The sequence below is a fragment of the Phaeoacremonium minimum genome (assembly GCF_000392275.1).
Source record: "Phaeoacremonium minimum UCRPA7 unplaced genomic scaffold PA7_03_scaffold_496, whole genome shotgun sequence".
Lineage (NCBI taxonomy): Eukaryota > Fungi > Ascomycota > Sordariomycetes > Togniniales > Togniniaceae > Phaeoacremonium > Phaeoacremonium minimum.
This window is the reverse complement of record NW_006921398.1, coordinates 1,008,278-1,026,077: the sequence shown is the minus strand read 5'-3', so window position 1 is coordinate 1,026,077 and position 17,800 is coordinate 1,008,278. Positions and strand designations below refer to the sequence as shown.

At 43.2% G+C, this 17,800-nt stretch overlaps 4 protein-coding genes across 4 annotated transcripts in view; 1 reads left to right on the top strand and 3 right to left on the bottom strand.

The window, feature by feature from the left end:
- UCRPA7_6986 (putative succinate dehydrogenase fumarate reductase flavoprotein subunit protein) overlaps positions 1–39 on the bottom strand; it is a gene marked incomplete at both ends in the record, with an annotated part of 2,067 nt that extends 2,028 nt beyond the window's left edge. Inside the window, one exon of the mRNA XM_007919521.1 lies at positions 12–39. Coding sequence (XP_007917712.1) covers positions 12–39 — 28 coding nt within the window. The remainder of the gene's footprint in view (positions 1–11) is intronic.
- Positions 40–8,334: 8,295 nt separating this feature from the next.
- Positions 8,335–9,790, bottom strand: UCRPA7_6985 (putative ribosome biogenesis protein ssf1 protein; the record flags this gene model as incomplete). The annotated part of the gene is made up of 2 exons (XM_007919520.1): positions 8,335–9,291; positions 9,347–9,790. 2 exons carry the CDS (start codon positions 9,788–9,790, stop codon positions 8,335–8,337), a joined length of 1,401 nt encoding a protein of 466 aa, XP_007917711.1.
- A 493-nt stretch (positions 9,791–10,283) lies between these two features.
- Positions 10,284–11,638, top strand: UCRPA7_6984 (putative atp-dependent rrna helicase rrp3 protein; the record flags this gene model as incomplete). The annotated part of the gene is made up of 2 exons (XM_007919519.1): positions 10,284–10,321; positions 10,471–11,638. 2 exons carry the CDS (start codon positions 10,284–10,286, stop codon positions 11,636–11,638), a joined length of 1,206 nt encoding a protein of 401 aa, XP_007917710.1.
- A 3,816-nt stretch (positions 11,639–15,454) lies between these two features.
- UCRPA7_6983 (putative sugar transporter protein) lies at positions 15,455–16,978 on the bottom strand (the record flags this gene model as incomplete). The annotated part of the gene is made up of 4 exons (XM_007919518.1): positions 15,455–15,832; positions 15,895–16,218; positions 16,279–16,635; positions 16,691–16,978. 4 exons carry the CDS (start codon positions 16,976–16,978, stop codon positions 15,455–15,457), a joined length of 1,347 nt encoding a protein of 448 aa, XP_007917709.1.
- Positions 16,979–17,800: the final 822 nt, after the last annotated feature.

The window sequence follows — 17,800 nt, the reverse complement described above, 5'->3', positions numbered from 1 at the left end:
CAACCACCAACAAAGTAAGTATAGCCTTCCCTCACCCATATCTCACCAGTACGTATAGCTATGATTGTGTAGGTATAATATTCTTTTTTGCAAGATTATATATACTATAAAAATGATTTTTTCCGGTCAGATTTACGTCAAAATTGGGTTATCTGATTTTGGTAGGCAAAAAGGCCTTTTTTAGCATATTTTGTAGTATCCTACAGTATTCTATATATATATACTGACTTCTCTATAGGTTTACTTACTGTTAGATTTATATATAGTTGTATAGATCTCCTTTAGGCTTTTATATACCTATATACTCTTTATCTGTCAAGCAGTCAAAAAGGCTTAAGTTAGTCTAGCACTATCTTTTATAGCTTTATACTAGCTAGTATAGACTAATACTAGCATGATGGCTTGTAAGATAGTTGTATATAAGGCTGTAGAGGCTACTATAGACAATAAGAGTCGTAAGGAGTAGAATAAGCCTTTATATACGGTTGAGGAGGCTTATATTGAAGCTCTATAGCTTAATATAGCTAAGATTGACTTTATTAAGGAAATGACATTTATATATAATGGTAAAGAGATTGTTTTGTCTGCTAACCCTGACAAACAGCCTAAGGATAAGGCTATAGTGACTGGTTGAATGCTTAAAAACATTATAAAGAGCTTATATAAAGATGTATAAAAGATCTTGCTTAATATTGACGGTATATATATACTTCTATCATTTAGTTTCCTTAGTATAGTATTGATCAAGCTTATATAGATTCTTATATATAAGATTGATCTTAAGTCTATAGTTAACAAAGATGGTCACATCACTATACCCTTAATTAAGAAAGATTGTCAGTAGTATATATCTGCTTATGTTGGATATTTAATGTAAAAACTCTTATAGTTTAGTATAAGATTATATAAGCTAATATAAACTAGGTTTGACCTTATATATATTGGTATAGATTGCTATAATAACTGTAGAAATATATATATTGATAATCCTTTTCATATATATGTAAGCGACGCTGGTCACACCTAGGATGGTGTATATACCTACTGTCAGTTTCGTTCATAAGCTAAGAGATGCTTTTATAAGTTGATATAGTTTCTATAATAGTATATAGATTTATACTAACTTATATAATCTTGACTATATTTAAGCCTATTATAAAGTCTTCTAAACATGCCTATGATAACGATGATCTAGAGTCTTTTTCTGAGTATAACTTTCCTTTTAAGAAGATTAAGCTTATATAGTCTCTTATTCTAGTTGTACAGACTTCTTTAGAGACTAACTTCCTTAGTCTTATAAGTAATAATGTTCTTTAGGCTTTATAAGATGCTATAGAGTATGAGTTGACAATATGCTGCAACAAGTAATCGTATACAACGATATAGATGACTGTATAGATGAGTATTAGGCCTTTATAGGCTGGTATATAACCATTTGGTTAACATCCTTTCGTTATAATAACATTTTGACTCTACATGATTCTACATATCTTCATTTAGCTTCATTCAGCCTGATACATAACCTCATTGGTTTTAGTTAGCCTAATATAAACTTCTACTATGATAAATATACTTATTAGAGAGAATCTTGCTTTTTTACTTCCTTTACTTACCTTTATAATATTATACTTTAGATAATATCCCTACACTAGGAAAATACTATTCTTATGCTCTTTAAAACGACTTTATACTAACTTATACTATGATATATGTGCCTATATACTGCTATTTCGTTATATAAGCTATTTTTGATAATCTTCACCTACAAAATCTTTTCTTAAGTCTAAATCTACAATTTTATATAGGCTTATTTTTGGCAAATCAATACTGATTATGCTTAGTCGTCTATCAATCAATCTTGATTAGTATCAAGATACTATAAAAAGCTTATTAGAGGATGGCCAAACAATTACTAAAGTATATGAATATATTTAGACTCTTACACTAGTAAACTTCCAAAAATATACCTTAATATGCCAAATTTAGCAATAGGAGCTTAGACGTCAGGAGTATATAAAGCTATCTTCTGAATTATAAGATAAGATGATATTAATATTCTATAAATTTGATTTATTAGATCAACAACTACTTATATACCTTCATAACAAAGGGTATATAGTATTTTTTTATAGTATTTTCTAGATTTGAAAATAAGTAGGTATATTCTGTCGATATAATGATTTAAAAGCTCTTTAATTGATAATCACTAAAGTATGACGCTATTTTGAGACTAAATCAACTTAAGATAATCTAATATATAATATGGAAAGAACTTATTTTTATATATATATTCAACAACAACTATTTAACATTCTATGAGATTCCTTATAAACGATTTACTATGAATTCTATCTAAGTAAGATTGAATAATGTCGATAGAGGGTTCATCGACACTATATAGGTTGGACCTATGATGGACCAAATTATATTTAGTCAATTGATAGGTATTATAAATTATAATAATAAGGAATCAAAATCTATACTAGAATTGATGTATATTCTTAGTACATTGTATAGTTTTATATAAGAGTATCTACTTTAACTATACAATCTGTTTTGGCTTAGTATATTAATGTTATTGGTTGGTATAGCTTTATACCTACTTAAATTTAAGCAGATTAAGGAAAAGAAACACCACTTATAGCAGGAGCTTATTACTGGCTTACATCTACTGAACCAAGGCCAATTTGATTTTAATAGTCTTAACTATCTTCTTTCAATAATATATAATCGTCTATAAAAGAGTACTCAACTAGATCTCCTTCAATTAAGTCTCTAGATGATGACTCAAACTCTTTATCTTTATCTATAGTCTCTTTTAGAGATTGCTGGATATATGGAAAGAGTATACAAAATATCAAGATTGAAAGCTGGTAGGGCCGGTTATATGAAGGGTATACACTCTTTTGGCGTATAAGTACTATCTTTTACAAAGTTGTAAGATAGTATATTAATAAGTAAAAAGAAATACTTTCTTTAACTATCAGAAAATAATCTTTTCTCTACTAATAACTTAGCTAATCAAGTTGCCTTATTATATATCTATATACTATAGCTTTATTCAGACTTTGCTAGGTTTATATAGCTTTAGAATGCTTATCTTATCTGCAAACAAACTTATAAAGAGTATATTATTCTTAGGATTCTTTATATACTTTATTATATGCCTAATCCCGTTAAAGTAAGAGACTATAGAGTCTTATTAAACCTTAAATGATAAAGATCTTTTAAGAATATTGTTGACTAAGATAATATTAACCTTAATCAGTATCTTCTATCTAGTATAGAGTAAATCTACGACTATATCTCTAAGACTTTTGATAGAATTCTACTGTAGATCCTTGAAGATTAATGGGATAATCTATACTTTCTTTAGTATAATATTCTATGGTATAAATTACGATAGTATATTGATCAAAAAGCTTAGCTAAAGCTTATACTTCTTTTATCAACGTTAGAAGGCAAACAATATATTTGGCAATTCTTTAAATAGAATAAAATAGAGTTAACTAGCCTTAATGTTAAATCAGAAGCTAAAGAAGAGACTATCTTAAACTATATCTAAAGAAATAGCTAGTAACTTGGTTGTTTTTATCTAATTATACTTAATTTATATTGGTTATATCTAATACGTCAAAATTCTCTTTTACTTAATCATCTTCAAACCCTAATATATTCTAATGACTTTGCTTCTTCTTAAGACTATAATTAGTCTAATATATACTTATCTTAAATATAATCAATTCCTTCTTAACAGTACTTTACTATACTGTTAGTTTGTCTTCTTTAAAGATTAAGATAATTCTAATTTCAGCCTTGATTTTTTTAGCTATAATCTTCTCTTTACTATCATCTCTTTAGATAGCTTTCTTCTTTATATAAGGGTTTGACTTTGATCCTACTTTCTTAGCCTTGACTTTTGCTTTATCAACACTTATAGATACTATATTTACTATTAACCTACTTTGCCTCTTATGTTTAGCTTTATTTATACTTTTTTATAAGCTATTATCATCGATCTTTAATATAGAATCTTATATATTATCGTCTAGTTTCTCTAAGTCTTTAGCCTTAGGTCTTCTATATTATAGGATCGGAATTTCCTTCTTTATAATAAATTGTAGAAAATAAGGAGGCTATTTACGATTCTTATAAGCCAAATTAAATACCTTTTGAAGCGATTTAAGCTTAGTCACTTTTGTACTAAAGTATATGACACTTAGACTGCCTCCAACAGTCACTTTTGCCACTAAAGTCTATTATTCTTTTAAAACCTTCTCTTTAATATTGAATGATTGGAATAGTATAGAGTAGAACTGCTTAAAGCTATTATATATATAGTCGAGTATAATTATATAAGCTTTGAATTTCTTATATGTCTATATAAGATAGTATTTCTTATATGGAAATCCTTAACCTAACTAGTAGAAATCTGCTGAGTATAAATAAAGTCCAACTTATACTATAAGCAACCGTATAGTCTTTTTTATCTTTTGTATATTCTATAGACAGTCCTTATTAGCTATTCTAAGCAATTCTTCAATAATCAAAGGTATAAAAGATATGAAAGTTGTTAACCTAGGATAGTTTATTTATATACAATATATTTTACGGATAGGTTGAAAAGGTATGGTTTGTTCAGACGATAAAGTAAGGTTATATACGATAGGTAACGGAAGTATACACCAAGGGCAGGTAGAAAAACTTGGATTTTCGCTTATAATAGTAAAATAAGACTTGTTTACTTCTATATAAGGGTATTTGTCTTTATAAGCTGGGATATCTTTGTTATCATTCATTGTATAGATGCTTAGGAATCTGTACGATTTTGTATAACTTTGAAAAATCACGTATATTCGTATACAGCTCAAAATCTAACCTATATAATATAGTTCTAGGGTTAATCACTATAGTAATATCATCCTCTAAATCAATTGCGTCTATTTTTTATTGAACAACTGAATACTATTGGCTTAAAGTACGTACACCCTGGTACTGCGGGGTGAATGCATTGACAAAAAATGATTTTGGCACAGTTCGCCTTATCGCCTTCCGTACGTAGTTTCGGGTGGAGAACCAGGCGGCGGCACCCGTCCAAAACAAATCCGTTTAGCATGCTGTAGAACTCGACGTATTGCAGCGACCATTATCACGATATAGAACCACTGTGGTTTCGTTTACTCTCTCCTATATTGCCAACACAGAGAAGACTGCACATCTCACGTCGACATAAGGTGCTCATCTCACATTGCAATCTTATTTTACATGCAAAGGATTTCGCAAATGCTTGTTCATCCTCCTGTTGTGAACGTACCAGCCAGAGATGCTGACACCCCTCCCACGTACGGCGGCCGCCAATTGGAGACGACGGAGTGACAAGAGAGGCTTGCATAATGTCACAAAGAGTATATACCGTAATAATTTGTGCTGATTTGTTTCTCACTGGGGGTGTCCTCCAGTTTCTGGCATAACGAAATTCACTGTAAGCAGCCTAGGTCCGCGAAGGGGACAGTTACATCACAATGGCACAGCAAAGATAATTGTTGAAGGCATTCAGATACCGTCACGCCTGTCAAGTCGTTTAGCCATCACCTTAACGGCCAGTAGTGGGTGAGCGTCGCTTGAAGCTTTGCACTAGGGAAAGTCTAACTGGCCAAGACAGCGCTGTGCCGTCCTGTAAGCTCTTCACTTCTGAAACCTTCTGGGGCGGGCCTGCTCGAGAAATGCAGCGTCATTGACAGGCGAATTTGGGCGGGAACGTGCCAAGAATAGCGCCAGTGATCGCCTGGAATTGACCGTGGGGTGCCCAGGGATGTATGTGTAGCACTCCGCACAAACAAGCTCATGGCCGTCAACCTGACACTTCACTTAAGAAGTGGAATGGCTCTTTGTTTATGTTAGGCTGGCATGTCCTCATATGAATCTAGTCAGGGCCCCCGCTGCAATTCGCTGCTAATATTGCACAAGCCATGAATATTGCAGCTGAAGAACGACGACACTGTATAAACCCTTATGCTGGCCCTTCGAGCAAGATGGAGGGATGGATGAGATTCTGAAGGGGCTGGACTGAATCAAGATCCCGCGGGCAACCGACTGATGACGAGTGCGGCTCATGATGTCGCCTCCAGCCATGACCACACCTGACCGACGGGCCAGATAGGGTTACGGGATACAGCCGTGGCCCTTCGGAAGCCATGTCAACGACTGTCAGCAAGACGACCAGCCGAGAGTAGCGTCGAACCTACAGTCACTGCAGCAGTCAATTAAGCTTGAGTGAAAGAGACTGAGACACGATGCTTGCCCGCTGGAATGTTAATTTGTTGACGGCGCTCATGCAGAGGAATGATTCGGCGGCGGGTGTCATTGGAATGGCGTCTCGGCGGGAACAGGCGAGCACACAAAAAGCTGGGTGCGCGCCTGTGTCTTCCCCCAAAACCGTCTGCTATCCCTGGATTCGAGTCCTTGCGAAGGGAAATATTGGACTGAAGGGCAACTATTGACGACAAACCGAAATGAGCCTGGATATCTACTGGACGGCGTTGCTGGTGCTCCTGCCCACCGTCGTCCTCTTGACGGGCAAGAACCTGCTGCTTCGCCCCTTTCAGCGGTTCACGCGATGGGAAAAGGTCAATACGACAGAGGATGCAGAGACAATTACCAAAGATGAGGAGGCGAGCAAGTTCCGGAGGCTATTTCTGCAGGTATATCTCCTTGTGATGGGATCGGAATGGCTACAAGGGCCATATCTATACACTCTCCTTCGTGACGAAAAGGCGCTCCCCGAATCAACAGTTGCGGCACTCTACGCAACTGTCTACATCGCTGCTGCAGTCTCAGCATTAGGCACTGGCTTTCTGGCTGATCGCTATGGTCGTCGCGCGGCCTGTTTCTGCTTCTGCATAATCCACTCGGTTGCTTGCCTGACTGTGCTATCGCAAAATCTGGCCGTGTTGATTATTGGGAGGATATTAGCAGGCATAGCCTTGACGCTGCTTTGGACGGTGTTCGAGAGCTGGATGGTCACTGAGTACATCTCGCGAGGTTTCGAAGACAGCTCAGTGCCGTTGAGCTCCATGTTCGGAATTATGACGACTTCGAACTGCATGGCGGCAATCCTAGGTGGCGTCCTTGGTCATTGCATGGTCCTGGCATTGGGGTCGAGAAAGGATCCATTTGTGGCAGGCATTGTATGTGAAGGCATTCGTCCCAATATATTAACGAAAGACTAACAGTGCGCAGACTCTCGAAGCCGCGGCAGCCTTCCTCATGTGGAAGACTTGGGTAAGTTCGAAACAGCGTTCTAAATTCTCTATTCGTCATGCTGACTGACAATGCAGCCTGAGAATTACGGTGTCCAAGCCCCAGAAAATGAGTCCCTGGAGGATGCTGCTGCACGCAAGGAGACGGCTCCAGGTCTACAACTTGGTGGTGGGTATCTCAAATTTTTGCCTCATGTTTCTTGCTCGTACTGACGAGGGTAGATCCGCGCATTTGGGCATTGAGCTTTGTCGGGTGTTGTTTCGAAGGAACTACCTTTCTCGTGGTGTTCTTCTGGCCAGGCATGCTGCAAGAAGCGCACACCAACGATCATGGCGATGGAGACATTCCCTATGGCCCAGCCTTTTCTACCTTTATGGCTGCGATGATATTAGGTGCTTGGCTATTCCGGAATTTGACGAAAGACCATGCTGCTTTTCGGGGCCAGGGCGAGGTGCAAGGATGGTGGATTGTCCGGCCTTCGTTCACAACTCAGTCGCTCCTGGCGACATCGGTGTTTGTTGCAGCACTGAGCCTGTTAGGCATGTCCCTAGTGACCAGTGAGCTTGGTACTTTCGCCATGTGCCTCTTATTCGAAGTATGCAACGGGATATATGTGCCTAGTATTGCATTCCAGAGAGGCTTGGTAGTTGACGAGAGCAACCGGGCCGGTGTATATGGGCTGTTGAAGATCCCCCTTTTCTTATCCGTCGTCATGTCGCTTGCTATCACCGCGAGAGGTACGTCCTCCCTTTACAGATATACGGCGATAGCAACACTAACAATGCTACAGATACCCATAACAGGAAGTTCATACTGCTACTCTCAGCAGCGTCACTTGTCGTTGCATGCGCAGTATCCGTATATTGTTTCTCGTATGCAAAGGTACCAGAGGAAGTCAAAGAAGAGGGAGTAAAACAAGATCTGATAGAAGGATCGATAGGAGAGAAGGAGGAAGTCGAGACTGTGGATCAACAAGCACATGACAGGTGACACTTGATCATTAAAATCTTTACATAGGGGTATTCATTGTAATTATCAGCCGCCGAATTTAAATTCCATCATATGGCTATCTTCTCATCCTCCATCAGCTATATCTTCCTCCTCACTTTCCCACTCGCCATTCTCTTCCATTCGCTCATGGATCTGTGTCTCAATGTCGCCCTCCAAGCCCTCGCTGTCAAACGCATCCTCATCCTCATCCAAATACTCGTACGCATCGCTTCCAAGGTCATCCAGATCCATTTCATCCTCATCCTCGTCGTCCTTGCCTTGAGCCCGCTTTTCAGCCTTAGCTTTCTGTTTCTTCTCCACATTTTCTTTCTGCTGTTGCCTCCTCGCCTCCTTCTCTTTGTTCCGCTTTTCCCATGTCTTCTCGAGCTCTCTGATTTCATCCTTGGTCTTATGGATATACTCGTGCCACATAACTTTACCAGAGCAAAGCCCTTCCTCAACCTTGGTCATCCTCAATTTCATGCGCGGTCCTAACTCAACCAGTTTAACACCACGACGTTCGACCCTCTCGTCCGCAGGTGTATCGAGTGGTTCTGCCTCAGCCGCAGCTACGCGAGCTTTGGCAGTTAGGACTCTCCTTGGTGCCGTTTCCAGAACCTCAACTTCGTCGTCTGTGCCGATCTCGCTGCCACTTGTAGCATCTGTTGTGTAGCCGTCGCCATTTTCACCTCCATTGATAAATTCAGAGATATCCTGGAGCTTGCTCAAGTTCGGCATGGCCGCCTTCTTGCTTTTGCTGCCGAAGAGCTTCTCGGCCGCGTTGATGCGCTTGAGGGGCTTAGAGAGGCCTGTGGCCTTGGTCGTAATAGCATAATGTCTGACATTGACCACAAATGAACCGTCGTCTTCTGACTGCTCGCGATTCAATAGTAGTACTCTCCGTATCGACTTCAGCGGGGTGGTAGTGGGGTTGATTGGCGGAAAGAGAGACTGAAAGACGGTTGTGGTTAGAGATTCGAGGTGTTTCGGTGTTTTCGAATTTGCATCAGATGTAGGGCTTGTGAAGTTGTTCATGACCAGCTGCAGGAGGAGTTAGCAATCATGACCATAATCTAATTGAGGGGACTGTACGTACCAATGGCGGCGTAATGTATTCCTTTCCACCCCCTTTCGGATGTCGCATTGCTCTCCGAACATCCTTTGCTAGCGAGTACTTCTCAACTCTGAAGTTCAGTGTCGGTCCCCTTGGAGTTAGAGCAATGCGCAGGTTTGTATTGCCAGACTCGGATCTTGAGAAGAGAAGCAGATGTGTAACGCCTAAAGGTCCGCACATGGTGAGATAGTCTCGTAACCTGTTCGCCCTTCTCTCTCTCAATCGACTCGCAGTGCCGGGCTCCATCACCCGGCGCACATCGGTCGCCAATTGACTGACGCTGGATCCGACTTCACCAGCGCCTATGCGAATGACCATGCTCTTGGGATCCCGTATGTTGGCATGGCCGGTTGTCGGGGCCGCAGAGGTTTTGGCATTTGGGTTCGCCGCAACGTGCGTGCGCTTCTTCGTTCTTCGTTTCGCCATAGCGCCTTTGTTTTTGTGTTGACTGGTAACCAGAAAGTCGCCAATGCTGTCCCGATGTGGTAGATGGATCAAGTCCTGGCAGCGAGAAGCTTGGGAAATTTTTGGTACTGGAAATCAGACTTTTTGAGCGGGGCGAGGCGATAAGGAGTTTTGGCTAACCGATAAGATGCTCCCATAAAAATTTCCAGACAACCCCCCCAGACTCCCCACCGTCAATAATCATCCACCCTCACACACACATACGCAAGAAAACACCAGTCGTATTGCCTCCCACGGCAGTCTTATCACCTTCAGCAGGATATCTGTCGCTTCCCGACATCCAACGGGCACATACAATCATTCGCCTACGCAAATATGTCAGCAAAACGCCGAAAGTTGACTCACGAGTCCCAGGACTCTCCACATCAGGATGTTGGCGTCTCGAGCCGCACGCCAGTAGATGATTCATCACTTACTTCTTCAGAACCTGACACAGCAGACAATGCTCTCCAGAATGCCGATGGTTCAGCTCCCAAGACGTTCAAAGATCTTGTAAGTTTTCTACGAACACATTCCTTCCGTTGTCAAGCTAAACCGTCCAAGGGTCTTGTCGACTCTCTCTGCGAAGCCTGTGATAGCTTAGGCTGGTCGAAACCCACTCCGATCCAGACACAAACAATACCCCTCGCCCTCCAAGATAGAGATGTTATCGGCTTGGCGGAGACCGGATCAGGAAAGACCGCCGCTTTTGCTCTTCCAATCCTACAGTCGCTCCTCGTTAAACCCCAGCCTCTCTTCGGACTTGTCCTAGCTCCCACTCGTGAACTGGCGCATCAGATCGGCCAGCAGTTTGATGCTCTCGGCAGTATAATATCTCTGCGATGTGCGGTGATTGTTGGTGGTCTGGATATGGTACCACAATCCATTGCCCTGGGAAAGAAGCCGCACATTATAGTGGCCACCCCGGGTCGCTTACTCGATCACCTGGAACGAACAAAGGGGTTCAGCCTACGAGCTCTTAAATACCTTGTTCTCGATGAAGCAGATAGGTTGCTAGAGCTCGAGTTTGGTCCGGTCATTGATAAGATCCTCAAATTTGTTCCCCGAGAAAGAAGGACCATGCTCTTCTCCGCCACCATGAGCTCAAAGGTGGAGAGCCTGCAACGCGCTAGTTTGCGAGATCCTCTCAAAGTCAGCATCAGCACGAGCAAATATCAGGTTGTCTCTACCCTGAAACAGAACTACATGTTCATACCCCACATGCACAAGGACGTCTATCTCGTTCACCTCGTCAACGAGTTCGCCGGATCCTCGACCATCATATTTTGCCGTACGGTTACCGACACGCAGCGGATCGCAATTATGCTCCGTGCTCTCTCGTTTGGGGCTATCCCTCTACATGGTGGTCTTAGCCAATCGAATCGTCTTGGCGCCTTGAACAAATTTCGCGCTGGTAGTCGCAACATTCTGGTGGCGACGGATGTTGCTGCGCGAGGTCTTGATATCCCAAATGTCGATATTGTGATCAACTACGATCTTCCAGGCGATAGTAAGACATATGTTCATCGCGTGGGAAGAACCGCTCGTGCAGGCAAAGCCGGTCGGGCCATATCAATCGTAACGCAGTACGATGTCGAGCTATGGATGAGAATTGAAGCGGCTTTGGGCGAAAAACAGAAGGAATACCCTGTCGAGAAAGACGAAGTGATGGTGTTCAAGGCAAGAGTGGAGGAGGCACAGAGACAAGCAAGAACAGAGATGAAGAATCTGCTTGATAACAGGGGTACGAGGGGCTCGGTTTTGAGAGGAAGAGGGCCTAGTAGACAGGGCAGAAGGAGACATGACAATATGGACGCAGAAGAAGGCTAATTGGGTTCAAGATGGAATGTAAGCTGATGAAGTTTTGATACCTCCTGCAACTGATGAAAGAAAGTACTTCAATACCGATTCTAATCACAACCCTCACTTACTTCGAGGTGGCCACTGGGGTAATTCTCATTCATCAAAGGCTATCCGGTTGGTATGGCCACAAACTTCTTCCTCATGGATTACTACACTATGCGGCAGTAACGGGGTTCAGTTAGGAGATATTACAAGACTTTGTCACTATGACTCTGTCAATGGTCTACGTCGTGAATAGGTTACAGCCGACAATATGATTTGATGATACATTAATCAAAAGAATTCAAGGACTACTCTCCCTCTTTTTGTCCCTGATCGTCGCCTCGATAGGGGGTATTCTGTTGAGTCCAAGCCAGACATTATGTGGACGAGTTGGCTGCATTTCGAAATCGTAAGTCATCAACAAATGAGCAAGTATAAGCTTCAACTCCGCCGCAGCAAAGAATCTACCAGGGCATACGTTCTTGCCGCCTCCGAAAGCGAGAACTCGGCACTTGTAGTTGCATAAGCCATTCTAGCCCTCTTGACGTATTCTTCACTCTGGTTCGCTCTCTTCTCTGCAAACCGAAGCGGCTAGAATTTCTATGCGTCTGGATAAATGGTCGGGTCACTATGTATCACGTAGCCTTGCGTGCATGATGTTTGCCGTACGGGAAGGTGCACGCCAGACGCCATGGTAACGCCCTCAGGTGTAACAACTTTTCGTCCTAGAGCAAGAGTGACAGATGAGTTGACCCGTTAGCTCTCCCGCATGACTCAGTCGAGTTTTTCCATTTTCGACAATACCTTTTTGTTCCACTCGCCACCATTTTCTGCCAGCACCGTCGATATCTCTTCTCGTAGCTCATCGATATATTCTCTTTTAGAACAAATAAGATCAATGACAGCATGCGTGAGTGCGAAGGAGGAGGTGTGATAGAAGCAAAGTTAAGCAACAACACTCTCGCAGCCAAGGTTTCAGGCCGCAACATATAAGGATCTCCACTCTCCTTCGCCTGCTGCAGCCACCACTGAAGAAAGTCATTTGGTTCGAGGGAAGTTACTTTCTTCTCAGGGCCAGCATGAGCCTCGTCGTATTTTTTGACTCGCTTCTCGATCTCTGGCCGTAGGATCTGATGAATGCGTTCCAGTGGATACGATTCTGAATGGTGACGACCAAAGCTGACAAGTCCCGGAGGGAATTTGGAAACATTTTCAGAACCTCACAAAAAATGGGAATATCTTGGGCGTAAGCTATGCCCAAATCTAGGAGGCGACGGTTTCCACAATACGGTAGCTCAATGAAAACCCTATTTGTTATAGCTGCAATAACCATCCGCAGCGTATCGTAAACACAAATATCACTGATACTCTGATGTATCGGCGTCCCAGAGCTCGTCAACGTTGAAACCAGTCTCATCGATCATGTCAGGAACCAAGTGTCCAATTTGATTTGTCAACTTCGTAACTATGATCTGATTGTGAACTAGATTGTGTAAGAGACTCGGGCCCATAGCCGTGCGATCGATTTGTAAAGACTCCAGGGCACATTCATGCATGCTTAGTACCGTGTCTGGCTACTCAATCTGCCGTTGTATATCGGACAAGGGAATCATGACATATCGGAGTCCACTCATAACAGGCATCCTAACAGCTTGGTCTTTGTGATGCTCGTATGCATATCTCAATGCTGACTTGAAGGCTTTGCATATTTCGGTAGAGAGCTTGCCAGTAAGAAAATCAATCTCCCGGCTTAGCTCCGACTATTGGGAGGTCATCGAGCTCGAATCGTTTGAAACATGCTATATAAACCAGATACGCTACGACAATGACTGCCGATGCGAGCACGGAAGGACAAAAGAGAATTTGAGTGATCATGATAATGACCCAAGCCTCTCAGCTATCACACCTAACAACTTGAGGTGAAGTCGACATCTCAACATTACCCGTAGTTCAGATGAGTTTCTTCATAGAAAGATATTTAGGTTCAGTAGTGACACCTACATTTTTCGTAGATTAAGTCACACGCCGCACAAATGCAGTTGGTAATGTCAAACAGCCAATTCAGGGTTGGCCGAACGATATTTCGTATAATCCTTCAGCTTAAAATTTTCCTGGAGAAAACCGCAGATTAGCTTCGGTCAGAGGTTAGGTTTACTGGAGAACAGAAGAGGTACTGGCGCCACAGCTACGCATATGGGGGTTCAGACACATGAGTAGCTTCGCCATGTATACCACATCCAGTATTCTATTCTGCTGCTGTGCTTCGGGGAATTGTTTTTCTTTTCTTTTCTTTTCAGAAGACACCATGTCCTGATAACTATCTCTATCAATTCTATCTTAGATCACACAGCAGCTTTCTAATATCCAACTCACTCTAACTTTGGACGGCGTAGCTCACTCTAGATGTTCCCTTATTTCTCGATATCTTCTTGACCTTCGTGTCACCACACAGCTCTGTGCTCGGCACATGCGTGCCGCCACAGGGGTAGACTTCAGCACCTTGTCTAGTTGCGAGTAAGCATCAACCATGTTGTCGGGATAAGTATTGACGGTGAGTTAATCACTTACATTTTCACAACCCGAAATTTTTCGCCAGGAGGCGCAAGGCTAGGGTCTGGAATGAGTCTCTCCAATCCATTCTTTCGGAAGTCGTCTTCATCCCACCAATCGATCTCGACTGGCATGCCAGCGGCGATGTACTCATTCAGTTTCTTTTGTATGGGCTCCTTCCATTTACCCTCGATTAGACCCTGAAACTCGCAAGCCGCCGAGTCCGGAAAATGTGACGCCTTCAACTCATCGAAGCCTTCTACTTCTTTTTCTAAAAGATGTCGCACGGCAGCACCAAGAACGTGTCCGGCTGTATGAAGTCTCGAGAAAAGCAGCCGCTTGTCTGCATCAATTGCTTGCTTGACAGTCTCTCCAACCTGAAAGCTGGCCGCAGATGAAATAAAGCGACCAAAATGCAGAACTTGTCCGTCGCGAACTGCATCCATGCGTACTGCCAAGACATCAAAGGAGACACCCGCCTCGCTGGTCATGGAGCCGACGTCCGAGGGTTGACCCCCGCCCTGAGGGTGAAAAATAGTCTTTTCGGTGACGATAGCACAGTCTTCGTCTGTTCCTTGTTTGAAAAGTAGACGATTAGCCTCTTCAAGAGCAGAAAACGGTCGCACTGCCGTCACTAAGGTCTGCATCATATGCTGTGAGGCATCATGCTGGAAGGCGAGAAAGGTTCGCGCCGCGGCCATGATTCCCCTCAAGCTTGCGCTATGCCTCTTCTTACATCAATTGGCATCTGGACCTCGAGACGTGATGGGTTCCCAGTGAGTCTGTGGCGCAAAAGCTGTATTTAAGAGATTGCCACGGCACTGTTGCTGAGTTCGCTTCTTAAAATTTCGAAGGAGTTCTGTTGATAAGGCGAGATTGATATGACAGACAAAATGCTCTGACACGCCGATACGCCAATGCGCATTAAGTGTTACGTTAGCGCTAACTCGCCTCGAGCAATGCATGCGTACCTAGGTAGTCAAAATAAGCCAGGCGTAAATGCGTCATCTTTTAGCAACTGTTATGAAGTCTTCAACGATTGCGTCCATCATACGCTAGCCAAAACCTCAACTTTTCGGGAGAACAGCTCATGTGCAATGTCAACACATACTCAGCTACCTGATCAGATTGATCAAGGATTTCAGGATAATATATGTTGCTTGGCATGTAGCTCAATATATCTGACTACAACTTTTAATATGATCTTACAAAATCCCCTCCTCCCTCTATTCTTCCTCCTATCCTACCGGCTTATGAGTGAACTACCTCTTCTGCCTTGCCAGCACCTCCCATCTTCTCTTCGGACACTCCATCATTCTTCTCGATATCGAGTGATGGTGAGTCTATTTTTCTTGGCTGATGTTTCCACTGCTTCGCTGGGATGCCGTCTCTGAAGAAGCCATCGATCTCCTCAATCGTTCGGCCTGTTACCTCTCCCACACAGAAATAGACATATGCCCAGGTGATGAAACATAAACCGGTATATACGAAACCAGTCTTGGGGCCTAAGTTGGCGGAGTAATATAGGTACGGAAGAGTGAAGACTGTCACCCAGACTGTCACCCAGAAGCAAGCCACTGCAATGGCATAGATCTTGTTGCGGTTGCGGCCAACAGCCATCTCAGAAGCCTGCGAAGTCCGGGATTAGCTGGCCGTCGAATAAAAACAGTAGAAATCGGAAAGCCACTCACAATAGTCCAGCCCAGAGGACCCCACGCAAAGTTGAAAGCCACAATCTCAATAATGACAAAGCTGATGATAACTTTGCCGATCACCGTTGAAGGTTCACCTCCAGGAATGCCAAGGCATCCTACCACGAAGATAGAAACGGTCATTATACCTGTAGTGATCATGAGAAGGGGTCGTCTTGGAAGTTTGTTGGCCAAAAGAACGGCTGCCAGCACCACGAAAACCTGGATGATGAAGACGATCAACGTCATCAGGAAGGGATCCGAGAGTCCAATTGCCTTGCTGAATACCGTGCCAAAGTAATAAAACCATTGAATTCCATTAATCTGTTGAGTAGTTAGTATCCTACTGCGGCCTAGCAAGTCAATAGCATCGAGGAGTCTCACCTGTTGTGCAACAAGTGCGCCAGCACTGTAGATAACCTTTCGACGTTCGATCGGGTCCGTGAGTAGCTGTAGCCAGCCGCTCTCGGCCTCAGTTTCGATTTCCCTCTCAATGCCGACTTGGATCTCATGAACAGCGGGTTGGGGGTCGTAGTTCTTCTCCTCTCTGTGAAGAGATTTCAATGATCGTACGGCTTGCTCAGTACGACCCTTCCGTAGCAGCCAGCGAGGTGACTCTGGCACAAACCAGATTCCTGCCAGAATAAGGCAAGGGAACAGGAGCTGGAAGCCGATAGGAAAGCGGTAGGCAAATGTAGTGTCGATGTTGACCATGCCGCGATTGATACCGGCAGCAATGATCTGTGAGACCGAAAGTGTGAGTTGCCAGCACATTAGGAGAGGACTACGCATTGACTCTGGAGCGATTTCCTAGACCTTTGTTAGCGCTCTGCAGGATGTATTTGACGAAATGGGTTTTGCTTACGCCCATATATAATGGAGATGTAGCCGAGAAGTTGCCAACTCCAAAGCCCAGAATAGCTCGGCCAGCAGTTATGAGTGCCTTGTTGGAGCTCGTGGCAAGCTGGAGAATGACACCGATGATAATGGTAACAGTGCCGGTCATGAATACACCTTTACGTCCGATGAAGTCGTTCAAAGGTGCGGCGCTGAGTGATCCAAGCAGTTCGCCCACGTTGATCATGGATGTCATAACTGAGAGGGTTGAAGGACTAATCTCATAGTCACCATCGGCGTTTTTGTGTCCGAAATGTCGGAGAAAGACATCTGGTACTGTTAGTATTGTGATGTCCGGTGTTGAAGGTGCCATGCCATACCAAGAGTTGAAACACCGTTGAAGTAGACGCCGTCATATCCATAAAGACAGGCGCCCAAGGCCGCAAATCCACAAAACAGCCAAATATACGGGTACTTGATCCCTCCCATCGTCAAAAGTTTTGTATCTTGAATGTAAAAGTATCTGTTTCAGTGGTTTCCTCTGAAGCTGGCAGGATCGCCGTGATTGGGCTAGTAGACATTCTTATAATGAACAGCCGTTCGAGCTGGGAAATTGATGGCACCACCGTCTCCAAGGACCTGGATCATGTACCCCGGAAACTGGAGAAGCCTACCCCGTATTTGTTCAGATGATGGGCAAAGTTGGGGATGCCGTCGCCATGAAAGTCATGTTAGTGGGGCGTATTAGTCCGCTGACTCGGCAATCTTGATGTCACCATGCCGCTTTTGGAATGCCGCCGGCAGCCAGCAATCTCACAGCCCGAGGGCAGACGTCAAATGAGGAAAGATGGCGGCCGGTAAGTCATCCTGGGACATGCCACGGCGTGTCGACTAGCACGTTAGTATCACAAGTCCTAGTGATTACTACATTCATCGCGTGTCGGGTTGATCACTCCGACAGTCTGGACTTTGGTGAAAGACTAAGATGTAAATAATGCTCTCGCCGACCAAATTATCGAAGACGAAATGCGTTCTATAGCTCACTGACAAGACAAACACGACTATGGGT